This window comes from Tenrec ecaudatus, chromosome 7, assembly GCF_050624435.1.
Source record: "Tenrec ecaudatus isolate mTenEca1 chromosome 7, mTenEca1.hap1, whole genome shotgun sequence".
In the NCBI taxonomy this organism is placed as follows: domain Eukaryota; kingdom Metazoa; phylum Chordata; class Mammalia; order Afrosoricida; family Tenrecidae; genus Tenrec; species Tenrec ecaudatus.
In genome coordinates, this window is record NC_134536.1 from 15,743,637 (window position 1) to 15,770,218 (window position 26,582).

Below are 26,582 nucleotides of genomic sequence, written 5' to 3' on the forward strand. Positions count from 1 at the left end.
AAAGTACTCTCCACTACACGTAATACATTTGTCAAATCTGCAATTCCATTCTTGTAAACATTTTTCAAACTCATCTCTTTGATGGCTGAGAGTACCTCCCTCGTTTTTTTTCTTCACCTTTTCTACACTGTCAAATTGCTGTCCTTTCATGTCCCTCTTCATTAGTGGAAATAAAAAGAAGTGGAACTGAGCCAGATGAGGGAAGTGAGGTGTGTGGGGTAAGAGAGGCATGATGGTGTTTTGTTTTTTTTCCAAAAACTGGCTCACTGAGATGGCTATGTGAGCAGGTGCATTGTTGTGCTAGCAAAACCAGTCCCCCGTCTGCCACAAATCAAGCCCTTTTTGTGGCAAACTGTTACACAATCTTTTCAGAATCTCTAAATAGAAAGCTTAATTAACAGTCCGATCTGGTGGAACAAACTCCAAATGTACTACAAGTTGACATTTTTGTCCGTTTGGGAAGATGACAGACACCCAGAGCAAGGACTGTCATCAATTGACATTTCACCTTTTCTAAAATGAGAAAATCACTTGTACACTTGAGTTTTTCTCATAGCGCTGGCCTCGTAAGCTGTGTTCAACATCACAACAGTTTCTGCGACACTTTTCCTGAGCAGTTAGCAAAATTTCACAGCTGTGTGCTGTTCTCTTAATTTGGCCATCACAAAAAATGAGTGAAACTGCTTTTACAAAACACTCACTGTGACCAGAAAGAACCTTCCCAGGCGATGCCACTAGGTGCACTAGCTCAGGAGTTGCCCAATGCTTGCCTAGTAGGAAAAATACATACTATGAAAGCTCCACCCAGTGGAGCATTTCCCAGTTTTCTTGGGTACCCCCTCCTAGGTGGATATTTCTATTTAAAGATATGTGCGTGCACATACACACTATTCAGGAGAAGAGTTTGTCTCAAGTTTAGGCTCCAGTGGTACACATAGCACCCTGTTCTGTGTCTTCAAGCTATACCTGGTGTGTACTGCTTTTTGTATGATTGGGTGACTACTATGGGTCTGTCTGCTGGATGACTGGTATCTTACTCTCTGAAAGCAACAAGAGAAAGAGGGATTGTGTCTTTGAATTAGGTTAACAGCTGATTTTAAGCCAAGGGAATTCCGCCATATAACCATTAATGCTTTTGACTTCCATGATTGGGAAGCCTTCATTCTTTAGTTGAGAAGAATAATATTTTTCACAAGGCTGCAAAGAGGAAAAACATCTATGGACTAAGATTTCCTCACATTTTCTCCTTCCTGTGCCCAGTGTCCCGGGAGAAGCTAAGGAGGCCCATGGGCAACCGGGACAAGTATCTTTGTCTGGTGTTAAAAGAAGAATACATTTTTTTCCAGTCATTTTTTCGCAGTTGGATCTCAGCAGCTTTGAAGTTGGAGTCAAAGACCTAAGTCCTCTGGGTAGTCTGTGGCCCTTTCAGAGCTGAAGGGGAGCAGTCGTCCATTCTCAAGCACATTATCTTCAAGTGAAGATTATTTTGTATAATCACTTGGCAAATAAGATCCGAAGCCTTCTAGATGTTTGGCCTTTTGCTGCCCACCGTTGATGTTAAGAAGTGCACTCACCACGTTTCCATTTTGTTTAGGAGCTCCTCAGAGGTCTAGGGACCGTGAAGGACTCTCTTTTTGTTCTCCATGAGCTGGGAGAACAACTCAAGCAACAAGTGGATGCTTCTGCTGCATCAGCCATTCAATCTGATCAACTCTCCTTGAGTCAGCACGTAGGCGGCCTCGAGCAAGCTCTCTGCAAGCAGCAGACAACGCTACAGGTACAGGCTCATATTTAGTAGGTGTTAAAAAACCGGGTGCACGATAATGCTTGGGCGTACACACAGGAAGAGATGTTTCCACCATTGACATAATGCTTCCTTCAGGCGCAGAGGATTTTTTAAGTAAGTAAATAAACTAATGTGAAAGTCTTAAAAGAACCAGTGGAACTGCCCTCACCAACACAATTTAGTCCCTAAGCCAATATATGCTTCCACGGCACCTGGTAGACTACGTTCAGTTGATAAACACTATGTGACCTTAATGTTGATATTCATGTTTATATGATTTACATTTGAGCAAGGATCAGAATAGTCTAAAGAGAAAAAATTTTTTTGAGCTTTGGGAACCTGATGGGGTCATTCTACTTTGTCCTGCTGAGGCACTTAGGAGTGAAGTGGAAATCAATTCAGCAGCAACAGCCGTCTATGCAAAACATACCTGATTTTTAATCTTTTATCTACCTAAGTAAATAATATATACTATGAAATTACAAATATACTTCCCCTCCTAAGTCTGAAAATATGTCATTCCTATCTGAGCCTTGCCTGCACTACCAAGTTATATTGCAGTGTTTAAAGTAAAGCTCTGTTATCTTACATGCATGCCTAAGCCAACATAGCTAAAATTGCTGAGGTCAAAAATCAGCCTTTCGTAATTTCTTAAAGGCGCAGGTTCGGTCCAGGCTGATCATCTGGCATTTGCTGCAGCTTGAGCATCTGTATTTGCAAATACAAGATATATTTTATGTTTGTATATTTGAAAACCCTGATTATATACAATAGCTCTTCATCTGTAGACAAAACTACACCAACCTCCCAAGGCCGATGCCAGAAATAACCTTAAATTCCTAAAGTGCTGTGACCCTCATTCAGTAACAGTATCCACTTCACGCGAGAATCCTTGCCTCCTGAAAGCTTTATAATTGTCCCCAAAATTCTATGTGCATCTACTTCACAAGGTTCTGGGAAGTTAAAAACTAAATGTTGATTTTCAAGGGTTTAATGAATAGTATGCTTTACTTACATGAGCTCTGGACTAATTAAAAGGCTGAAATTGATATCAGGGAGACACATTTTAAAAAGAGAGATAAAAGAACATAAAAAATAATTCTAACAGCCCTGGCCTTTTGACTAAGTCTCTAAGTAACCATTTTCCTCTGTGGAACAAAAGGCCGGAGTTCTTGATTACGAAACTTTCGCCAAGAGTTTGGAAGGATTGGAGGCCTGGACAGTGGAAGCTGAAGAAACCCTGCAGGGACAGGACCCCAGCCACTCCTCGGACCTCTCCACTATCCAGGAAAGAATGGAAGAGCTTAAGGTAAATGCATCCGATTGTAACACCATAGTTTCTATCTTCTCGCCGCAAGCCTGAGGGAAACTCAAAACTCCTGACTTAGCACAGTGACTAACTGTCTGCTGGCAGCTCATCTAGAGCTCCTCACCAGGACTGAGCCCGGAGAACCACCTCACATCTCTTCCAGCCATACCTCTTGTCTCCCCACTGGTTCGAACAACCAATTGCTGCCAAATGCGATCTTGAACCTGCTTCTCCATCTCTCTTTCTGTTCTAGCTCACACTAGAGTGTTGATGTGTCTTCCCCCAGGGATCCCTATGATTTTTTTGTTTTCTTTTTAAACAGTTTACTGAATTATGAACTATCTCAAACATTAGCTAAAGAAAATAACACAGTACAGTTGGTGTGTGAATTTTATCATCTTCTTCCCCACCCCATGGAAAACTCTGATTGGGTTGTCCTTGCTCTTGTGATGAAGGTCAGTATGGCCGCTGAAGTCTGGTTTAATCTGCCTCTCTCCTACCTCCATACGGGGCTTGTTTTTTATTACCGTTATTACTGCTGAAAATACCCAAGCAAAATTCACACCAAGTCAACAAGTCCGTACTGGACAATAGAGTGGCCTGGATGCCATTACTTTGGCCTCAGTTGCAGTATACCGATGGTGGTTGGAGTCTTCACCTTGTCCAGCCATATTCCACTGTTCTTTCTACCCTGTTCTGCCCTTCCTGACCCCACCTCATGCCGTCGCCCCCAAACTTCCTATCCAACCTTTCAACTGGTGTGATCCCTTCTAGAAAGTTCTTTTAAAAGAGTGCCATGCGGACACTCTTGACTGGTCAAGCTAAGGTGCTGTTTGGTTCAAAGGTTTCAGCGGGGAGATGTTTCTGGTTTACGGGTTAAATTTAAAGCTGATCAGAGGGCAGTGGTTTTCGGGGGCCATCCAGTGTGATGTTCATCCTTCCTCAACTCCAGCAAGAAAGACTGATAAGGGTATAAGTCAAGTTCATAAGGTCATACACATAAGTTGTTAATCGTTCACGGATGAAGAACACACGCTGGATTCGCAGTATAGTACAGCCGCAGAATTCGGCTGGTAGGGAGATCCAGCCTGGTTTTCCCTTATGTGTGCCTCGGAATTTCAAGTATGACTGTACTTTGGGAGACCAAAGTTATCAGTGTCTCCGTGACGTCCAACATGTGATGTGCACTGAAGAGGGTCTAAGTCTGTCTTTCCATCTTGGTTCCAGGGGCAGATGTTAAAATTCAGCAGTATGGCTCCAGATTTAGACCACCTGAACGAACTCGGGTACAGGTTACCCCTGAGTGACAAGGAAATCAAAAGGATGCAGAACCTGAATCGCCACTGGTCTCTCATCTCCTCACAGACGACAGAAAGATTCAGGTGCGTAACTGAGAGGCAAACCCATCAGCCACTCCCTGGGACAAAGATGTGACCGTCTGCTTCCATAAGGATTTATAGACAGCCTGAGAAACTTCCTTGGGCAGGTTCACCTTGCCCTGTGGGGCCACCACAAATGAAAATGGACTGCCCCGCAGTGGGTTTTGTTTGGGCTAACCAAGAGGTGTTTAGGCCAATTCAATAGACCAGTGCATTATGCATCCTTGATCTTTCTGGCTTTATCTATTCTAAGTGCATCGAATAATACCGACAAAATTAGAGCTAGCCGTGGCAAAGATAAACCAGTGTAAATGCATTTCCATGTTTAGCGTAAAGCCCAACTCACCACCTTCCACTCAGTCCCACTCAGAAAGACCCTGTTGGACACACTAAAACTGCCCCGTTGGCTTTTCAAATCTGCAAATCTCTATGGCAGCTGAAAGCCCTATCTTTCTCCCATTTGTTTCATGTACTAAATATTATTTATCTGGGAGGAGAAATATCTTTTAAAAAAGAATACATTAGAGGTTTAGGCATGGTTTTTTTAATCATTAAAAAATCACATTTAAAACTATTTATTGTTTTACTTCTCTTTTTTTGCCCTTTAAATTTTATCATGTCACCCTGTTAAGCTGTGCGGCGGTTGAATTGGAATTGGAGACAGATGAGTCTTTAGTCCTGTTTTCTCCGCTGGACATAGAAAAATAAGCAGTGCAATAACATTAGTGCCCATCCCCTTTTTTGTCAGTAAGCTACAGTCATTTTTGTTACAACACCAAACTTTCTTGGAAAAATGCGAGACATGGATGGAATTCCTGGTTCAAACAGAACAGAAACTAGCCGTGGAGATTCCAGGCAATTATCAACATCTTCTGGAACAGCAGAGAGCTCATGAGGTAAGAGTTCAGCCAGCAGTTTTTAGAAAACAGACAAAGCTTGAGGCCTGGGGTGAGACACTTTAAAGCATCATATGGGAAACTCACAGCTCCTGAGTAGATTCCGACTCACGGTGACCCTGTAGGACAGCATAGACCTGCCCCCTGTGGGCTTCAGAGACAGCAAACCTTCACAGGAGTAGACAATCTCAGCTTTCTCCTGAGGAGGCACTGAAATCCTATTACTGCTGTGGCCTCTTTTTACAGCACTTTCTTCAATCGTGGCTTCTTTCTCAAGCTTACGGTTTTGCCGTCTTAATTGCAAAACTGTGCTCCTGCTCTTTGCTCGGCAATCCAGGAGAGTCCAGTCTGCACGACCACATGCTATGTAAGGTGGAAACCTGTCAGAGAAGGAAGCTCACATTGTTTCCACTACAAAGAACGATAGGAAAGGGGTCGGACCTCACCCTGTCAAAGGCGGAAATGTGAGAGACCCAGCCATACAAGGCCATCACCTTCCGTTCCGGCTCTCACAGTCCACAGGATTCTGCACCAGGCAAGGGCAGAGGGGTTCAGGGATTCAGTGCTCCTTCCTGGGAAAGTGGCACAGTGGGTTCGACCTTGGGCTGCTACCTGAAAGGTCAGCAGTTTGAACCCAAAGGCCATCCTGCAGGAGAAAGAGGGAGCCATCCTGTCCCATAAAGATCTGCAGCCTTTCCGACCCCAGGGAGCAGTTCCACGCGGCCCTGCAGCTTTGCTGTGAGTTAGAATCGACTCCCTGGCAGGGGATTGGGTTTGGGTTTCAGCTGGAGCTGGGATAACGGTGGAATCAATTAACAGTAGATACAGAATTTCTTTTGGGGGTGTCAGAAATGTTCTGAAATTGATACCAGTGATGGTGATATAACTCTAAACATGTCAAAAGCCATCGAAATGTAAATTTTAAATGGATAATGTGTCTTCTATGTGAATTGAATCTAAATAAAGTTGTAAAACAAAATGACAATGGAAAACACTGAAACGACTTGTTTTTCAAGATAGTACAATAATTGTATTAACCTAGTTATAGGTGTAGTGGTTTCACTGTGAGCTGCAATTCACATGGTCGGCAGTTCGAAACCACCACCAACAACTCCAAGGGGGAGAAACTGGACTTTTTAGTCCCGTAAACAGTTATAGCATCAGGAACCCACAGGGGCCACCACGAGTCAGCATGGATTCAGAGTCAGCACGTTTGGTTTAGTTAATTATATTCAAAAGGAGCTCTGGTGACACCATAGGGTAAGCATTGGGCTACCAACCGAAAGGTCGGTTCTTCAGCCACTCGCCAGGAGAAAGATGAGGCTGCCTGCTCCGGCCAAGACTGACAATCAGAGAAACCCTAGAGAGATTCTACTCTGTCCCGTAGGGTCTCTATGAGTAGGAATTGACTCACAGACAGTGGACAGAAAGTGTTTCCCACCTTTTAAAGGCATTAAGCTAGTCGCTGTTCTGCATGTGGAATATAGTAGCCAGCACATAGAGGACATCGGCTAACTTTATGGTGCTGCCTTTCGAAGGAAGAGGGCAACGGATCTGTCCTTTTAAGGACTTGGTTTCGATGAACCAAATCCAGACTTTTAGCTTCATGCCTGGCTGCCTGGATGCATCAGAACGCAATGGCTCCTACACAGCAGGGTCACAGGGAGAGTCCAGGACAGCGGAAGGTGTTGTTATGAGGCTGGCTGAGATCAGACTATTTGGGGAGCTCTCCTCAGAGGACTGGGGCCTAGAAAGAGGCATTCTAAAATGTGTTCTTGTTTCCCACGCTAGCTGTTTCAAGCAGAGATGTTCAGCCGTCAGCAGATTTTGCACTCCATCATCCTGGACGGGCAGCGTCTGCTGGAGCAAGGGCAAGTTGATGACAGGTAGGTTTCATGATGAAGGAAGGTTCCGGTAAATTGGTCATTTTCTTTTTAATGAGCAGATTAGGAGGCATTGAGCCAATCTTCCTAAGGCAATTGTACAGCAGTGGAGTCTCAGAAATTGAAGGAAAGGACTCGTCTGAATCTCTGAAATGACCTGAAATGAATTTTTCTAAAGAACTGCTATTACACTGTATGAAGGACATAGAGTAATTGGAAAGCAGCTAGTCAACCCAAGCGCGTCATCTGTAGGGGCCGGCATTGCTGAACAGGTCAGAAGGAATTGGATCAGCGAGGTTGTGTGGGTTTATAAACAGATGTGTCTAATATTCTCATAGAATTGTGGAACTGCTGTACCTAAATGGAGCTTGGCTACCACTAGTCCATCTCTCTCGCTCAGAGATGGAAAACCTGAGGCCCAGAAAGGTGAGCCCAGGTGACCAAGGTCATGCAACTCAATAGCAGCCGAATCTGGCCTCGAACCCAGTGGATCTGGATTTTCTTCAGTATTGAATCAGTCAGCCTTCCCATACTGCCTGTATCTGTCTTGCTTGAGAATAGTTTGCTATCTTACGTCAGATCACATTCAATATGAAATCCTGCTTTTTCTTAATTTATATGACCGATTCTCCCTTTATTAAAACCTCTGTTCTAAAACCCACTTACCTCATTTTCAAGCTTTTGTGACATGTGAACTAACCATTTTCATATCATATTTACATCTTTGGAGAGCAAAATTTACTATAGTTAACCTGCTTTCTGAGTTCCCTTTGGGTTATTAAACCTCTTGCCGGTGGGTTGGTTCTGATTCGTGATGACCCCATGTGAGTTGGAAAACTGTTCCCTGAAGAGCTTTCATAGGCTTTCATAGGCTCACCAGACCTTGCTTCTGAGGTGCTTGTAGATGAACTCAAGGCCTCAAACTTTTGATTAGCAGTCAGATGTTTAATGGTTGATACATACCCAGGGAATCTCACTTAGCAAATAAGCCTAGTTTATTTTCCTACATAGAATTATCTTTCCCATGTTTAGGATCAGAAGTTATAATTAAAATAAGTTTGTTGTTTTGTTTGTTCCAAAATTTTTTTCCAGAAATAAATCATTATTTTATTGAAACGTTTTTAATGTTTTGGAAGCTTTTTCCATTTTTAACTGGCTATTTCTTTGGAAGCACTTGAAAGACTTTTGTGGTTAAGGTTGGAACAACAAAATGTGATACCATATTGATTCTATTCTAAGGCAGCCAAATTTCCATGTAAGCTTTACTGAGAAGGCAAGGCCATCAAAATAAAATAAATCAGAATGCAGTTAACTTTTATCTTTTTGCTTTATTTTTCCTTAGCCAACACAACAACAATAGTATAACTGTTTGGGTCATTAAGCAAAATAAAATGTAAAATTCAGGTGCAAGCCAGCGGCTGTTGAGTGTTGAGAGGAGCATTTAGGAATGGGCACCAAATAGATGGAGATGGGAAGGCTGGACCTGAAGAGAAAGAGTTTTTAAAATTACAAGTTTGAAAAAAAAAAAGCAACATTCAACTAGAGCATGTTGAAAACAGAATGGCCCCCAATTCTAAGTGTATAGTGTTCTGAAAGTTAATTTGTAAGTTTGGGGTTTAGAGCTTCAGCTTCAGAAGTGGGAACAGTGTTTTGTTTTAAGTAGATCCTGGCAATGGCAGGTGGTTCTGAGCAGTTTGATTATACAAAGGAGAATACACTCTCAAAAGAGATCTCGGATAGCTGATGGGTGGGTCACCTGAACCCACCCAGACACTCTATGAAAGACAAGACCCATGCTCTAATCCCAACAAAACAGCCACCACCAACATCAGCCATTGTGGAGTACAATTCCACTGCAGCACACATGAGGTCGCCATGAGCCAGCTGGGGCTCAACAGCAACTGGCTGTTGATTGGCTCTTCCAAGCTATAAAACACTCTCAAGGCCAAGGTTGTACATTTCTAGAGGTGACACGTGCTTGCAACTTAGAGGACCATCCCAGGAATCTAACTCATTGCATATGGAATCTCATCATCAGTGATTACAGATATCACAGTCTCTGCTCACAGTTCTTAATCTTTTCTGGTTTCTTTTCAATTGAGGTTTATCTGTTTTACTTTGTAATTGGTTGTATTGGGATTTTTTAGTATGTTTTCCTGTATATGAAATCTAGGATAAGTAAATTGATAGAGGTAATAACTGGATTAATGACTCCTTGGGGGTACGGCAGGGGAGGTTGGAGAGACATGGGTAGCTAATAATAATGAGCACAAGAAAGAAGATAATGTTCTAAAATTGATTACGGTGATGATTTTAATATGATTGAACTATTGAAATCTACAATACGTGAATTATCTGTCAATAACACGGTTTTGCAAAAGAAAACACAAAGGTTTAGCTTTAGTGCTAAACTGTGCAAACAGCCCTGTTGTCTGTTTGGTGTTGGGCCTGCCTTTCTAGCTAGCTCTAGGGCTACCGACGGAAGGCTGCAGAAAAATTCTGCCAGAGCTACCAGCCTTTTTCAAAAGCAGAATGCACAGGCAAAGAAAAACAAAGGAACAGTTCTGAGATTGTTTCGCCTAGGAAAGAGAAATTAAATTCTCAGCCAAATCTATTACCTCTCAGTATATGAGCCACTTTATTCAGTCGGGGAGGACTAAGTGGTGGTCATGTTAGGTCCCATCGAGACGGCTCCGACCCATAGCGACCCCGTGCACCACAGAACCAAACTCTGCCCAATCCTGCGCCATCCTCACAACTGTTCCTGTGCCTGAGCCTATTGTTAACAGCCGCTGTGCCCATCCATCTCCTTGAGGGATGTCCCCTTTTACGCTGCCCCTCCCCTTGACCATGCGTGATGCCTTTCTCCAGGGGCTGGTCTCTCCTGACAATATATCCAAAGTTCGTAAGAAGAAGTCTTACTTTTCTAAGTAAAGCAAGCAGAAGCAAGTGGATTTAAGGAGCAGAATGGGAAATTCCAATTCGTAGGTGAAATACTTGTCTGAAGAGTTGGGGTGTGCTTACAGCGAGGGAGTCTCAGAGTCAGTCTTAGGGAGTCGTGTTTTTAAAGGCAGTTTTAAATCCCCTCTGTTCTTTAAGAAGCTTAATTATACCTGGTGGCGCAGTGGTTTAAGCCTTGGGATGCTACTCAGCCTCTTTACAGGGAAAAAGGAGGCTGTCCCCACCCATGAAGGGTCTCCTGCCCCACACTGCCAGCTTACGAGTCTTAGCCACCAAGACAGTTTTTAGGAGCCTCTTTTCTGCATCTCAATGGGACAGCCTTTCTGTCTCTCCATCATGACAGTGGTTATTTGGACATGAACATGTGAAACCATCCCTGTGATTTCCTTTGTAAGGAGGGACCTTCCTCTTCCCCACTGATCAATAAAGCTGTAATTAGTTTGCTTGTTAAAAAATAGATTAAAAAATATTTATAGCCTCTCAACCCCCAGGAGCAGTTCTACTTTGTCTTGTAGGCTCCCAAAGAGCCAGAATTGACTGTTGGTTGTGCCTTTGGTTTTATGATTTTAGCTAAATTAACCCGTTTCACCTTTCCAGAGGGGCTTACGTGTCTAGCTGAAGACAGAGGTGTACACAATCTCCCCCCCGCCCCATTTTCCTGCTGCAGCATACATCCTGAAGCCTGTGCTTGGCGTCTGCAGCCCCTGCCACATACCACACCCCCTATCTCTAGTGAATAGCCATGAGGTTTTTGTTGTTGTTTTTTCCCCCCCAGAAAAACCATCAAGCCAGGAACCCTGGTGGCAAAGGTTAAGCTCTCAACTGCTAACCAATTTTTTTTTTCCATTTAAACCACCCGGAAACTCAGTGTGAGAAAGATTTCCCAGTCTGCTGCCTTAAAGATGGTTACTGGGTGTGGACATGTCTATTCCAACGCACGCGGCAGAGGAGACTTGCTCCCATGGAGTTTTCTGATGCTGTGTGTTGTTAGGTGCCATGCAGTTGATTTCAACTCACAGCAGTGCTGTCGGCAACAGAACCCCACACTGGTCCTGCGCCGTCCTCACAATTGTGCTCAGGTTTAAGCCCATTATTGCAGCCACTGCATTGATCCATCTCATCCAAGGCCTTCCCTTGTTCTCTGCCCCATCCACGTTACAAAGCATTGCATCCTCCAGGCTCTGGAGAAGCCAGGATGGCGAGACTTCTTGTCCCATAGGGTTTTCTAGGTATAATATTAATGAGAACAAACCACTAGGTCTTTCCCCTCGGAGCCGCTGAGTGGGTTTGAACTGCCACCCTTTCCTAGCAGCTGAGCAGGGGACCGTTGAGCTGCGCAGCCTAGAAAATCCAAAGGGGGCCATTCTGTTCTATTGCATTAGGTTTCTAAGTGCCTAAAATGTATGCCAGGGCATCTAATAATGCCTTCAGTCCGTACTGATCCATAAAGACACCGGCCGGTCATCTGCAAACACAGTCATTTCCATGTTATTCGTTTTTAAAATGACCTGCAATAGACCCGCTAGCCGATTGCAGCAGGCTATCTGAAACCGGGTGCCCTGGGTCACCTCCCGGGCCACTAAGTAGGTGCACGGTGACTGGTTATTGAAGTGCAGCCACAACGGCGCGCCTCTTCCACAGGGACGAGTTCAACCTGAAGTTGACGCTCCTCAGCAATCAGTGGCAGGGCGTGATTCGCAGAGCTCAGCAGCGGCGTGGAATCATCGACAGCCAGATTCGCCAGTGGCAGCGCTATCGGGAGATGGCAGAGAAGCTCCGCAAATGGCTGGGTGAAGTGTCCTATTTGCCCGTGAGTGGTCTCGGAAGCGTCCCTATCCCCCTGCAACAAGCAAGGACCCTCTTGGATGAAGTGCAGGTAAGGTGCAAAGCCGCGCCGTTTCCACGCCTCTTGTGTGTTTCCGCTGCCCACTTGACCCCTAACCTCAGTTCTCCAGAGGGATTGTGGAGTGCCAAGGGCATCTGGACAAACAGGGATCTCAAATGTCAGCAGACACTCGCAAAATGAATGCAGGACAAAACTGGCCTTGAATGCTGGTGTGCCGTTCAGCCCCAGCCTCTCCCCAGATCCCATGCCGAGGCCACCCCACAGCTCAGTGGATGGGAAGGCAAGGTCAGGACACTTAACACTGATGATACTCAAGCAGAGACGATCTTAATGGGCGGCTTGCATACATCTCGCAGAGACGATTAAGGGCCCCGGCCAGTGAGAGTGCTACCTCCTTTCTGAGTGAGCCTCCTGCTTTAGACAGACATCTTAGACAGACACGACCCAGCACGCTGAGAAACCTGTCCCAGCGTACATCACGGACATGTCTTCATTCAAAGGCCACCCTGCTTCTCCTCCTCCTCCCTTCTCTGGGATTCCTCACTCACAGGGTGGGCGTCTCCCACCCCTACCAGGGGATCGACTGGTCACCCCCATTCTCCGAGGAGAACGTGGCCATGTATCTCTCTGCCTTTTGGATTTGTTTCCCTGTGATGTGCGCTCAGCGAGCCCCAACGGAGTCTGTTGTCTTATTTATAGGAACAATTCCCATTCAGATTCTGGCTCTCTCCAAGGGCATGTCATCAGCACCTCTCTGCTCTACCACTCTGGGCGTCCCAGAGTCACTCTACGACTGTGTCTTCCTTCTCTCTCTCCACTCCCCACACCTAACCTGCTCCATGGCCTCATCCCCACAGTCCCTGCCCGAGGCTAGTTGCTCAGCCTGGCTTGCCTGGATAGAAAGTAAATTCCCACCCAGTCTTACGATAGCCAATGTATGCTCCAACTCTCTTCTAGTTTCCACTCTGTTGCAGACTTATTTTATTCACACTTAAATCCCAAAGGAAGATTTCCTGCTTAATAATCTTTTACAAATCCCACTGACTCCTCCCCCCATTGTTAGAAACTAGCCCATGTGCTACAGGAGCATCAAAACGGCTTCACTGCTGCTATCCCCACCCCACCCCCCTTCATAATCACTCAGACCAGTGTTTATATCTGCGGAAGAAGGAAGCCAGAGGGTTGTTTGTTTTAATCTATTTATTTAAAAACCAACTTCTGTGTCTCCCTTCTCCCATGCTTGGATAGACATCTGTTACTCTAGCCACGGAAAGCCATATCTAATGTCCTGAAGGCATCATTTTGTCTTTTTCAGAGTGCATCTGTCCCTGCTTGGGTCTCCTCTCCCCTTCTTGCCTTCATCACACAAAACCCAAATCAAGCCCATTGGTGTCAAGGGCCTCTACAGAATCGGGCAAAAGGGCCGCAGGGGGCTCCCAAAGCTGTCGTTTTCTAAAAGCAGACTGCCACATCGCTCTCCCATGCAGCAGCTAGAGAGTGGAAACCACTGATCTGTACTTGGCAGCTAAGCACTTACGGTTAACTACGGCGCCCACGGGAGTCCTTAGCTTTCAGCACACTCGGTCTTTTCAAACCTATTTGTGACCATGCCCTTCAAGACTCACTGAGCCCTGACCACTTTGAAGAAACCTCCTTTGCCTCCCTGTGGCCCCAAGGTTAGGCCGGTAAAGCGGTTGTCATATTGCAAGTGACATAAATGCTCCATCGGGGTTTCTAGGCTGTGGCGTAGCGGTTACGCACTGGGCTGCCAACCACCAGGTCAGCAGTTTGAAACCACCAGCCACTCCTCAGGGGAAAGAGAAGCTTTCTTCTCCTGTCGAGAGTGACAGTCTTGGAAATCGACAGGGGCAGTTCTCCTCTGACCACTAGGGTGGGTGTCTCTGAGTTGGGAATGACGTGGTGGCAGTGAGTTGGTTTGTTTGGAATCTTTATGGGCCGTCGCCCCTGAGCGGCCACTGGTGTGTTTGAACAGTCAACCTTCCCATTAGCCACTCAATCATTGTTCTACCAGGACTCCTTAAGACAAAATTTAGGATTATTTCAAAATGCTTGTGTAACAGGGGTGGCGGGGTCCGGGGTGGAGAAGAGAACAAGGCAGTAAAACGTTGTCTGGTCCCTTCCAGTTCAAAGAGAAAGTATTCCTGCGGCAACAAGGAAGCTACATCCTGACGGTGGAGGCCGGCAAGCAGCTCCTGCTGTCGGCGGATAGTGGGGCCGAGGCCGCCCTGCAGGCAGAGCTCACGGAAACCCAGGAGAAGTGGAGGTCTGCCAGTGTGTGTCTGCAGGAGCAGAAGAGACAGCTGGCCTTCTTGTTGAGAGTGAGTTGAGTTCTTTCTTCCTGAGGAGGAGCATCTGGTCCTCAGGCCCTGATGGCGGTTCTCAGGCCCCTTTTCTAGTGACACTGCTTCCTCTCATGGCCATCCAAGCGGTGTGTGCAGCAATGCAGAGGTCCTGCAGAAAGTATCCGGCCTCCCTGACTTAAGACTTTGTTCTGTCTTGCCGGAAAAGGCAAGTTTCCCAAACCTCAGCATTTTGCTCTTCCAGAAACATCTCCCTTCAAAGTAGTATTAAGTCCCATAAAACTGTCCCATCTGTGAATTCTGATTAATGGTCAGTACTAAGCCCCAAGCCACGTAATGCCTTTATAAATCCAGACAGGAATTCAGAGGAGAGTCCACCACACCCTCATCTAAGTGGTTTTCAAGATTAGCATCTCTCATTTTATAGCAGGGGGAAACTTACCCAAGATGCCCCTGAGAGCATCCTAGATATCCTAGCAAGTTGCTACGGGAAAAGATCGCTAGTAGGTGTAGTAAGCCCTTAGTTCAGCGGTTTTCAACCTGTGGCTCACGACCCCTTCAGGGGTCAAATCACCTTTTCACAGGGGTCACCCGATTCATAACAGTAGCAGAATTACAGTCATGACGTAGCAATGATTTTATGTTTTGGGGGTCACCACAACATGAGGAACTGTATTAAAGGGTCACAGCATTAGGACGGTTGAGAACCGATAGAGTGCATGGGGAGCTCTCAATACACTGAGGAAGATAAAGCCTTATCCAGACCTCTCACAATTTGCTTTTCTCTCTCATGCACTCCAAATTTGCACGTAATTAAGTGCCTAAAACCCATTCTGCCATCCAGTTGATTCTGACTCAGCATGTTCCTATAGGACAGGGAAGATCTGCCCCTGTGGGTTTCTGAGAGTGTAACTCTTTATGGGAGTAGAAAGCTTCGTCTTTCTCCCAATTCAATGCATCAGTAAGTCGTTACTAAAGTCTCTACATTCAGATAAATTCTAGTCACCACTAAGTGACAAACTCAGTAAATCAAATAACTGTGCTAATCTAAGCCTCAGTGTTCTCATCTGTATAATGGGTATAATTGTACCTTCTTCACGTGACCATGGGCAAATTAGTGAAATAATGAAGGACAATGGTGTGGCCCCGTACCCAGAATATATTAGACACTCAGTCAATGGCAGTAATGACCTTTGTTGATGTTATTGTCATCATTTTTTAAAGCAAACAATGCTATATGATAAAGCTTATCTGAAGTTTTTATATATAAATTGATAATTAGTAACATTTTAATAAGATTATCTAAGGAATTTGAAGTTGGCTTGTCACTTCCTATTTTGCAACCAAAAGCATAACTAAGTTTAAAATGGAAGAGACTATGTTTTGGAAGGCTTAAACTTGTCATTCATACACATTGAGGTTTATTTAATAATATATTACAGTATTGAATTTTATTTAATAATAGATTACAGTAAGAAACAGGGAGAAAGACCAGGCTTTCTATTCCCAGAAGGAGTTTCATTCTGGCCCTAGAGTTTCTGTGTGAGTAGAAACCAACTCGACAACAGTGAGTGGATTAGTAAGTTAGTCACAATAGGAAATAATTCACATAAAAATAAAAAAGTCACTTAACTTCTACAAAGAACTTTTTTTTATACATAGCGCAGTTTATCAGTAATACGAAACTGCTGATTTATTCTTTCTTGCTTTCAGGAAATGATTAAATACATTATATCTCTTTCCGTAAAGGACATGTTTAATCATACATTTATCTTTATCTGTGATGTGATTTTGGACGTGTTGCCAAAACTTTATAGCGCGTACTGGTTGAGTCTCTGTGTTTGCTTTTCATGGCAGCCTCTGGTTGGTAAGTAAAGCAGAGATTTGGTGTTGGCTTCAGAATCTAAGTCATCTTTGGGAGGGGAAATTCATATTCTTCCTTGTTAAATAAAAGAGATTTCCTATTGGGTCGCCCACTAGATCCTGTGTCCCTAAAATGTATGAAAGTCAAGTTTAGTGTTTGTACAGCATCATTTTACAGACATCATTGTAGTCTAGCTCTCCACCATAACGATCATACTTAGCCAGTTTGTAATGAAGATATTCAAGACTTTGTCTCACATGCTTAGGAGAGACCAGTCCCCAGGAAAAGAGTCCCTAACTGTATCATGGTTAGTACAGCACAGGCTCGGGTCAAAGAGGAAACCCCTCAACAGAGCGGAATGATGCAGTTGCTACCAAAATGGGCTCAAGCACACAGCATTTGTGAGGCTGGCACAGGACCAAGCAGTGCATCGTTCTGTTGTAACATACATACGGTCCCTAACAACAACAACTCTTAACTCTTAAGCTAGTGCTTGAGTGTCTGTTCCCAAAACACAATCAATGTAATCCTATGTCCTATCAACCCAACTGCTGTGACAGCTTCTCTTAGTGGTGTTATGAAAAACTAGTCGTGGCCCCCATTACTTTCAGATCAATTAATAATGATTGACACTGTTGGTGGGTATCATTGTATTTGATGATTTCATTGGAAGTGTTGTAAAACATAAGAAGCAAGATTATAATTTTGCTATATGTGCCCATCCTCACCATCGTAAGAATTGGTGAATTCTGACTTGGGAAAGTAGGATGTGTGAGTAGGAAGACTTTGAACAAATTGACCCCAAACTGACCAACTACCTTTTTTTTTTCCCCACCTGGAAAGTGGGAAGAGGGAACATTCGCGCTCTAGCAGGTTTCCTGAAGTAATTATAAGGAGAAGGGAGACTGTTGGGCCAGACTACCAAGACACTTTGAGTAGAGTTGTACCTTAGCCGATACTTGTTATAGAAGATGATTATAATCTTACTCAGGAGAGCAGATCGAAAGACTGCAGACAATAACGTTGGTGGTGACGAGAGGGACATTGTGAAGTGAAGTGCACTATGATTTGACAGTAGGCCAACCACCAAAAATGATTGCCGTTGTCCAGGAGCTCAGTAACGAAGGGCTCTGAGAGGGGCTGCCGGGAGGAGCGGGCACTGGTGGGAAGGAGGACAGGACTTGGGGTTAATGGAAAAAATGAAGGAGTCTTGTTTTGTGGAATCCAGTTGGAACCAAGAAAGCAGGTTGTAAACAGGGTGTGGCACCTTCCCGAACATAACCTCACTCTCGTCTGGCTGTTTCATTTTGCCAGCACACAGAGCTCAGTCGCATTCCGCTGCGCTGCCACTTGGCCCCAGCTACCTTCTTCTTCAGAGTGCTTACTGCTACTTCACAAAGCAGACGCGTGTCTCTTACACGGTGCATTCTCTCTCTTCTGCCACTTACTGGTGTGTTTGGTTATTTTTATGGATTATGCATTTAATCTCTTGTGACATATAAGGGGGCTTCAAAATGTTTTCAGGAAAATCATCTTATCTTTTTATTCCATTTTACCACAAACCTTGTGAAGCCCCCACGCACCGAGAATGTGTGGTTGTCAGCTGCCCCCTGGTCAGTGCCAGTTCAGGGTGACCTGATGCCTCCTGGAAAGGAATGCTGGCCAGTCCCATGCCACCTCTATGACGGTTAGGGTGTTTGAGCCCCTTGTTTTGGCCAGTAAGTCCATTCAGCTCAGCTCATTGCTTGTTCTCCTGAGCCCCCCCTCAAGCCAACGTGATATCCTTTCCTTCAGACTGGTTTTAACTGAGATGTGTCCCAAGGAAGACGTGCCCACCAGTCCAGCGCCATGTCTTTTGCAATTGTGCGTTTTTGCTTCGACCACAAGTCACCTATATCTAGTTTATTCTGTTTATATATCAAACGAGTCAGCCATGCATAGTTTTTATAGTCTATCTTCCTTCTCTTATCTGTACTTATTTTCAACCTGGGAGAGATTCTATATTGTTATTTTTTCCCCGACGATGCATGGTTTCAAGCATCGGAACAATTTTGAGGTTGGCATAGGGACAGGCAGTGTTCGTTCTGCTCACTATGGGCTGGAACCAACTCCACAGCACCCAACAACAACAACGATGCATTGGAGCTATAGAACCGATGCATTGGAGACATAATACCGATGTATCTGACATATAGTACCGATGCATTTGAGATATAGTACTGATGTATTTGAGATAGTTCCAATGTATTTGAGATATAGTTCCGATGTATTTGAGATGGATTACCGACGTATTTGAGATAGTACCAATGTATGTGAGATAGAGTCCCGATGTCTTTGAGATAGTACCAATGTATCTGAGATATATTACTGATGTTGAGATATAGTACTGATGCATTTGAGATATAGTTCTGATGTATTTGAGATGTATTACCGATGTATTTGAGATATATTACTGATGTTGAGATATAGTACTGATGTATCTGAGATATAGTACCTATGTATTTGAGATAGAGTACTGATGCATTTGAGATATGGTCCTGATGTATTTGAGATAGTACCTATGTATTTGAGCTAGTACCGATGTATTTGAGATATATTACCGATGTTCAGATATAGTACTGATGTATCTGAGATGTAGTACCAAAGTTTCTGAGATATAATCCTGATGTATGTATGTGAGATGTATTACCAATGTGTGTGAGATAGAGTCCCGATGTCTTTGAGATCTAGTCCCAATGCATTTGAGATAGTATTGGTGCCATGATAGGTAGGGTAGGAAAGAAGTAGAGTACTCTGACTGTGAGCACAAGTTATTTTCTCATAACTCACACAGGGAAGAGATGTGGTTAAGCCTTCAGATGGACTCAGATTCATTTTTATAATACAAATTGTATGTCTTGAGTACCTACAAGGGTGCTTCAGAAAGATCATGGGAAAATGGTAACATTCTTTTCAATTCTATTGTTCCATGCACGTTGGAGCCCCTGTCATACGATATCTAGACTATTTGGGACATTGTGTTCAATGCCATAATAAAATATTCTTTAATTATCCAACAATCATAGAGAGATTTTATGCAGCTGCCACGCAGAACCTTGTCTGTCAAATACCACAGTCAGGAAGCGACAGAGTGCACATTCCACTGGGCTCCTCTGGCCATTGCATCATATTCTCTTCGGTATGGCAGTGACTGTGGACACACCCTGACACTGTACATTCATTCTCTGGGGATCAGGACCAGCAGGTGTTTGCATTTTCTTCCAAATTCCTAACAAAATTAAGACATGATATGTAATTTTCCTCCCATTGCAGGACTGGGAAAAATGTGAACAAGGAATAGCTGATTCCCTGGAGAAGCTCAGAACTTTCAAAAAGAAGCTTTCCCAACCTTTCCCAGATCACCACGAGGAGCTCCATGCAGAGCAGATGCGTTGCAAGGTAGAGGAGTAGGTGGGGCTCGGGGTCCTAACACACAGTTGGGAGTTTGCTGTCATGATGCCTTCGAAATGATCAAGCCAAATCAACAAACAAACAAAAAGAGAAACTTCCAACCAAGAAAAGCCCAGAACGAGATGACTTCACAGGGGAACGCTACCACGTATTCAGAGAAGACCTGTCACCATGACTACACAAAATATAGAACAGGAAAACAAACTCATTCTCTGAAGCAAGCATAGCCCTGATACAAAAAGCAAAGACTCCACAAAGACAGAAAACCACAGACCAATATACCCTCAGGAAATTCTGGCCAATAAAATCCAACAACACATTTTTAAATTTCTTAATTAAAAACAAAACAAAAATTCCCAAAACACTGTCATTAAGTTGATTCTAACTTGTAAGACCGCTATTTAGGGTTTCCAAAGTGGTAAATATTAATGGGGACAGAAGGCATTATCTCACTGCTGTGAGGCTACAGGTGGGTTTGAACTGCTGACCTTGTGGTTGGCAGGCTAGCTCTTACCCAACAGAACCAGCAGGGCTGCCTATTAGAAAGAATAGTCAAGTCAATTCCTGTGGCTGTCTCCTTGTAGAAACAAGTTCCTGGCATGTTAGGTTGTGTCAGATAACTCTCTGATAAAACTATTTCAGGTTGATTTATTGGAGCGGATGGAAGTATAGATTGTTTTATGGATTACCCAGCGGAGGCAAAAGAAAACTTGAAACACAAGCTAAAGGCAGTGTTAAGAACAGGAAAGGCAATCTTGTTAAAATGTCCACCTTGGAGAGGCATTCTCATAGAAATCTAGGTAGCCCAGGGAAGAGTGGGATCAGCAGCCTGGAGAAATGTAACCTGCCTTCCTGACCCATGTTTGAGTCGAGCAGGACCAGCCACGACGGCTCTCCAGGTGAGCGTGGAAACGCATAGTTCTTAAGTTACCCAGGACCCCAGCCACTGAAGATTATGATCAACACCTGAAATGGGAACGGGGCACAAACCCAGAGATAGTGCAGGCTACTCCCTGGACCATTGGCTCACCCAGACTGACCTGCTTTGGTCGCTGTTTCACATCTGTAAGTTAGCTGATGTGCCTGAGCAGCCGTTTTCTGCTGAGTTATGCACAGAATTCCATCAAGCCAACCTTTATAAAATGCCTTTTGTGCTCAAATTGCTGCCCTATAGCAATTCTATGCAAAACTCTCCAAACACCTGGCTTCTCTTCTTCATGCTGGCTAAGAAATCATCAGCATTTTTTACAACAATGGGTTTTATTTTAAGATCTCTAGACATGATGCAAAGTGTGAAAGGATAAATTTCCCCTCACTATTAAAATTCCATGATTATCTTTGAAAGTCTAAGGTGGGCAATTAGGGAGAAGGGGGGAGGAAGCAGTATAGTTTATATCACGGAGCCTTGGTGAAGTACTGGTCCAGTGCTTGGATTCTAATCCGAAGGACAGAATCAAGAGGTTGGAATCAAGAGGTTGGAAGTTTAAGTCTACCCAGACAGGCCTTGGTAGAAAGGCCTGGTGATCTTCTTCTAACTCCTCCCTAGCAAACCCTACCAAGCACTGGTCCACGCTGACACACCTGAGGTCCCTGTGACTCGGTGTTGCCACCACAGCAGCTGGCCCAGGACAGGGACCTGCAAGGGGTGGGGACCACATCAGAATGATGGTCTGTAAGATTTATGCCCAGTGTCTAGCAGAAATGTATTAGTTTTTAATAAAGTATCTTGGTAGCTCCTCAAGGTGCCCCGCTGGAATAGTGGTTACGCGTTGGACTGCTAACAGCAAAGCCTGTGGTTCAACACCACCAGCTGCTCTGCACGAGAAAGATGGGGCTTTCTACTCCTGTGAAGAGCTACAGACTCAGGCATTCACAGGGGAAGTTCTTCCCATGAGTCGCTGCGGGTCGGCGGCAGGGAGTCTGGAGGTGTTTTGTTTTTGTTTATTTCTGGAAGTTATAACAAGCATAACACATTTCTCATATGCCCGGCTTAGATATATGAATATATCTACAAGGCTAAAACTCTGGGCTAATTTATGCCTTGAATCTTGTAACCTGCTCAGGTCAGAGCTGTCAGCATTCTTCAATTGCCAGTCGCGTGGTTTTGTCTGCAGAGGCTACAAACACCCCCTGTTATTTACCGTTACTGTTGTTGTTGGGCTAGCCCAGGAATTTGCCCCATTTCCTGGTGTTTTAGCTACAACATTGTGGTGAGCAGTATTTGTCAATAGAGACCTCTAGAAGCTTAATGGCTTTGCAAAGTAGTAAATATCAGGGATGCCTGAATCCTACCATGGTACTAAGCATCTGAAGCTGTTGGTTTCTGATAGGGTTAATGGCTTCTTTTTCAGTTTGTGAGCCAAATCTGCTTTTTGCACCAGTGGGGGAAGGGGGCATGCTAGACATTAGTGAAAAAACAGGACAGTCATTACATTGGTATGGCACCATTTAATATGCCTACAAATATAAAAAGAACTTGTGCACTATAATTCACCCAGGTAGTCTGGTCTTCTAGCCAAATACTGTTACCATGGGACCTTGCATCCCTAAATAGATGTCAGTGGCAAACGCGCCCTGCTATTGAGCTTGCAGATTAAAAAGATGCATTTCTGTCTAGCTCCCAGCTACTCAGCCTCAAACCACCCTCAACAGCAAAACAAAACAATTACCTGGAAAACTCAGGCTCAAGCCTCATTTGTCTAAATTGCCTGCGAAGTTAGCCTCAGACAGAACTGTTAATTAACTTTGCCTTTGGAAACTTGTCCTCTGTGTGAAGAGAGAAAAAGCCACGTGAAATACTCTATTCATATATGAAATGAACTAGAAGCTAAAAAGCCTGACAGCTGTCAGAGAGTAAGAGTCAGAACAATTGTAAACTTGGTCATGCACATGTCAAAAGCGTAGCACCAGAAATGTTAAGTTGTTCAAGTGCTTTTATATGGATTTTCCCCTTAAATCATTCCCAGAAAGGACAGGAAATATGTGACATCATATATTATATACATTTATATAAAATTACCTAAATAGATACATTATACACATAGCAGTTTGAAGATGAGACTTTCTACTCCCATAGAGAATTAGTCCCAGAGACCTACAGGGGCAGTTCTACTCTGCCCTGTAGGGGCACTGTGAGTCAAAATGGACTCACGGACAGTGACACACACACACCTTTTCCAGTAATTTAAACAAATACCAGCTTCGACTGAAAATGATCACTAATTTGTGATTTTAGATTGAGTGGTGACAACATGAGGCTATCTCCGTGACTGTATTGTAACTATATATCACAGATTGTAGCAGATCATGAAAGCCAAATCCAGGCATCTGCTTCTAAAAATATTCCATTACCTTGGCCATGGATCTGAGGACAAGAAGGAAGAATGGGTTTATTAGGATCCATGTAGAATGAAGCGTTCACCTCAGAAACGCCATGGGGAAAAACATACACAGAGTGTATACAGGCAAGCAACCTGCTAGTCACGTACCAGAGAGAGTGGACTAACTTCCAAGTTATGTAGGCAGACAAGCAAGAAGATGCCATGTCTGATGTCACCTAGAGGGGACTCAGAAGGAAGAAGGCGTTCCAGGCCCACTTCAGAAATTGTTCAAGCTTGGTGTCCCTGAGTAGTGACGCTTTCCTTCCCTCCCCCCAATCTAGGAACTAGAGAATGTGGTTGGGAGCTGGAGAGAAGACTTGTCCCAGCTGACACTGCTGAAGGACACCCTGTCTGCCTACATCAGTGCCGACGACATCTCCATCCTCAACGAGCGCATGGAGCTTCTGCAACGGCAGTGGGAAGAACTCTGTCACCAGGTAAGATGAGTCCTGGGCACTGTATCTGTTCACAAAGATGGGGAACTACAAGATGGCTCTGAATCTCAAAAGGGCTTGGCCCATCCTAGAATTCCTAGTAGGGCAGAGGAAGAGGACTATGGTAATTTCTAGTATGGTTCAGATTAAGACAATAAGCATTGCGACTGCTAGCTGCAAGGTTGATGGTTCAAAGCCACCAGCTACTTCTTGGGAGAAAGATGAGGCTGCTTGCTCTTGTAAAGATTTATAGCCTCAAAAACCCTAGCTATGGAACCTGTGTGTTGGAATAAAAGCTATGACAGTGGGGTTGTTCATTTGTTTTTTGCCTTTGTTTTTATTTGGGGCACATATACACACGTATATACACATACTTATATTTATATATGTATACAAACACACAGACACATATATCTTAGTGGTATAGTGGTTACATGTTAGGCTGTGATCTGAAAGGTCGGCAGTTTGAAAGCACCAGTCTTCCTTCAGGAGAAAAGCGAACTTTCTCTTCCCATAAACAGTTGCAATTTCCTCACTCAAAGGGCAGTTCAACCCTGTCCTATAGGGTAGCTGTGAGCTGGTATTGACTCAGTGACAGTTAGCTTTTTCATTAAATATATTTGCGTGCGTGTATACGCACACATATGCACACACACACATATGTATGTATGTATATACATAAAATGAAAAGTTCATGGAAATATGGAATTATAAGATTATAAGTAATGGAATTTTTCCCTGAACTTTTTTGAAAACCCATGTGTATATATATATATATATAGAAGTTAATTGTGTGCATAATTAATTTTCTATTATTAAATATGTTTCCATAATATCACATCGCCCATTTGAAAGGGTAAGGGGTCAACAGCACTCTGTGGGAGCAGAGTATCCTGCAGCCATCACCTGTGGCTAGTTGCAAGCACCTTTGTCACCCCAAAAGGAAACCGTGCCCTCGGAGCGGTCCCTCCTCAGTGCCTCCTCCCACAGCCTGGAGACACCGCTCGTTGGCTTTCGGTTTCCATGGACTTACCTATACCGGATTGGTCATGTAAGGGAAAGCACGCAATAGACTAACCACTGTTCCGCCTTTTTTCACACCGCATAATGTTTTCAAGGTTTATACAGGTTGTGGCATGCATAGGCACTTTATTTCTTTTTATGGGCCCATAATATTCATTGTATGAATATACCATATTTTATCATTCATCAGTTGGGAGGCATTTGAGTTGTTTAAACATGTTGGCTATTGTGAAAAGTACTGCTAAGACAACTATATATTTTTGTCATTACATTTTAGATGCATCTAAACTGGACATTCTTGATCTCCCTTTCACCTTTCACCAAATAGTGCATGTGGGTGTATATATACACACATGCACATACATAGTGAATGTGCGTATATGCATGCATGCATGTATGGATGCATATAATTATTTAACACAGTTCTTTGGGTCATGTGTGTGGCCGTCCTAAGCAGACATGGGTACTCCCTGCTGTATGTTACCACCACTCGTGTCTCGGTTAATTGTATGCCTCATGTTGGTGTGATGTTGGAAGTTATGACACTGGGGTATATATCAAATTGTAGCGGGGTCATATATGATGAGTAGGGTCCAGTGGAGCTTCCGGATTAGGAACACATTGGGAAGAAGGGGTAGGCTGTCCATTTCTGATGGATGAGCCACTGTGAGTCTCATAAAGCTGAGAAACGTTGTGCCGCTCAGGTTGGAAGGTAGTCAAAATACGACCGAGGAAGAACAGCCTCTTCAGAGTAGAGTCAGCCTCAGTCATGTGGACGGAGCAAAATTGGGGGGATGTTCACCTGCTGATGGGACACATCTTAAAATGCAGACAAAAGCTACAAATATCCGTTAATAACTGGAGCATGGAATGTGAGAACGATCAATCTAGGAAAATGAGGAATCTGCCAAAATGAGAGGAGTACAGAAGACCAAAGGGATGGACCTTCCCTGAACAGTTAAACAGTTCTCAGTTGATCCCCACTCTGATGCGTGCTGGGCCTGATCTAGTTTTCAACATTTTTTGTGTTGTTTGTCTTATTTTTTGGTTTGTTCATATTAGGGTTTGTCTTAGGGGTGTGATGTCATTGAGGGATCACCCTCTTGAAATTGTGTTATACGTGCTTCTGTTTTTCAGTGTATGAAACCTAGGATTGATGAACGTACAGGTACAGCAAGTAGAATAAGGGTTTGGGGTGGTAGTGGGTACAGTGATGGTGGTGTGGTAGGGGTGGAGCGGGGGAGGAGGGTAAAAGGGAGACAATGTCAAGGAGTCCAGGTAGGAAAAGAATGTTAGGAGACTGATTTTGGTACCAATTGTACAATTCTGCTCAACATGATTGATCTATGGAATGATGTGATATATGTGTCAACTCTCAATTAATAATAATTTTAAAAACTGAAGTGGATTACAGGAAGATCAGTAGCATAGGCATTAGATCAGGGAGCAGACATGGACTTGTCTTGACCGGTCCAATTGAGTCAGACAATCCTTTGTTTATTGTGTCAGCAATGGCAATTTCAAGATGAATAGCATCATGTTCATTGTCAAAAGGAACTTTTTAAGGGCAATCTTTAGCAATGCTGACATAGGATAATATATAAACAATTACAAGGAAGTCCAGACCAACTATTACTCAAATTTATGCACCAAGCACTAGAGCTTTTATTGAATAAACAGAATAATTTTACCAACTTCTTCAGTCTGAAATTAATTGAAAATACAATTAGGATGTATTGATAATTTTTGGTGATTGGATTGCAAACGTTGAAAATCAAAAAGAATAATCGCTGGCTGCAGAATATGGCCTTGGTAAAAAGAAAGCTGGAGATGGCATGATAGGATTTTGCAACACCAATAATGCCTTCATTGGAAATACCCTTTTCAACAGTGACTATACACGTGGACTTCATTAGTCCAAATATATAGGAAGCAAATTGACATCTATGTATAAAGGTGATGAAGAAGCTTAATATCATCAGCTGAAAGAAGGCCAGGGCTGACTGTGGAACAATCAATTATTCATACATAAGAACAATTTGAATCAGAA

The 26,582-nt window shown here is 43.7% G+C and overlaps 1 protein-coding gene across 4 annotated transcripts in view; it reads left to right on the forward strand.

The window, feature by feature from the left end:
• Positions 1-26,582, forward strand: part of LOC142453242 (nesprin-1-like) — a 190,129-nt gene that overhangs the window by 87,504 nt on the left and 76,043 nt on the right. For all 4 annotated transcript variants that reach the window (XM_075554360.1, XM_075554362.1, XM_075554363.1 and 1 more), the window contains 9 exons: positions 1,595-1,777; positions 2,949-3,095; positions 4,323-4,477; positions 5,223-5,370; positions 7,162-7,256; positions 11,856-12,090; positions 14,205-14,399; positions 19,558-19,683; positions 23,357-23,512. In XM_075554360.1, coding sequence (XP_075410475.1) covers positions 1,595-1,777; positions 2,949-3,095; positions 4,323-4,477; positions 5,223-5,370; positions 7,162-7,256; positions 11,856-12,090; positions 14,205-14,399; positions 19,558-19,683; positions 23,357-23,512 — 1,440 coding nt within the window. The remainder of the gene's footprint in view (positions 1-1,594; positions 1,778-2,948; positions 3,096-4,322; positions 4,478-5,222; positions 5,371-7,161; positions 7,257-11,855; positions 12,091-14,204; positions 14,400-19,557; positions 19,684-23,356; positions 23,513-26,582) is intronic.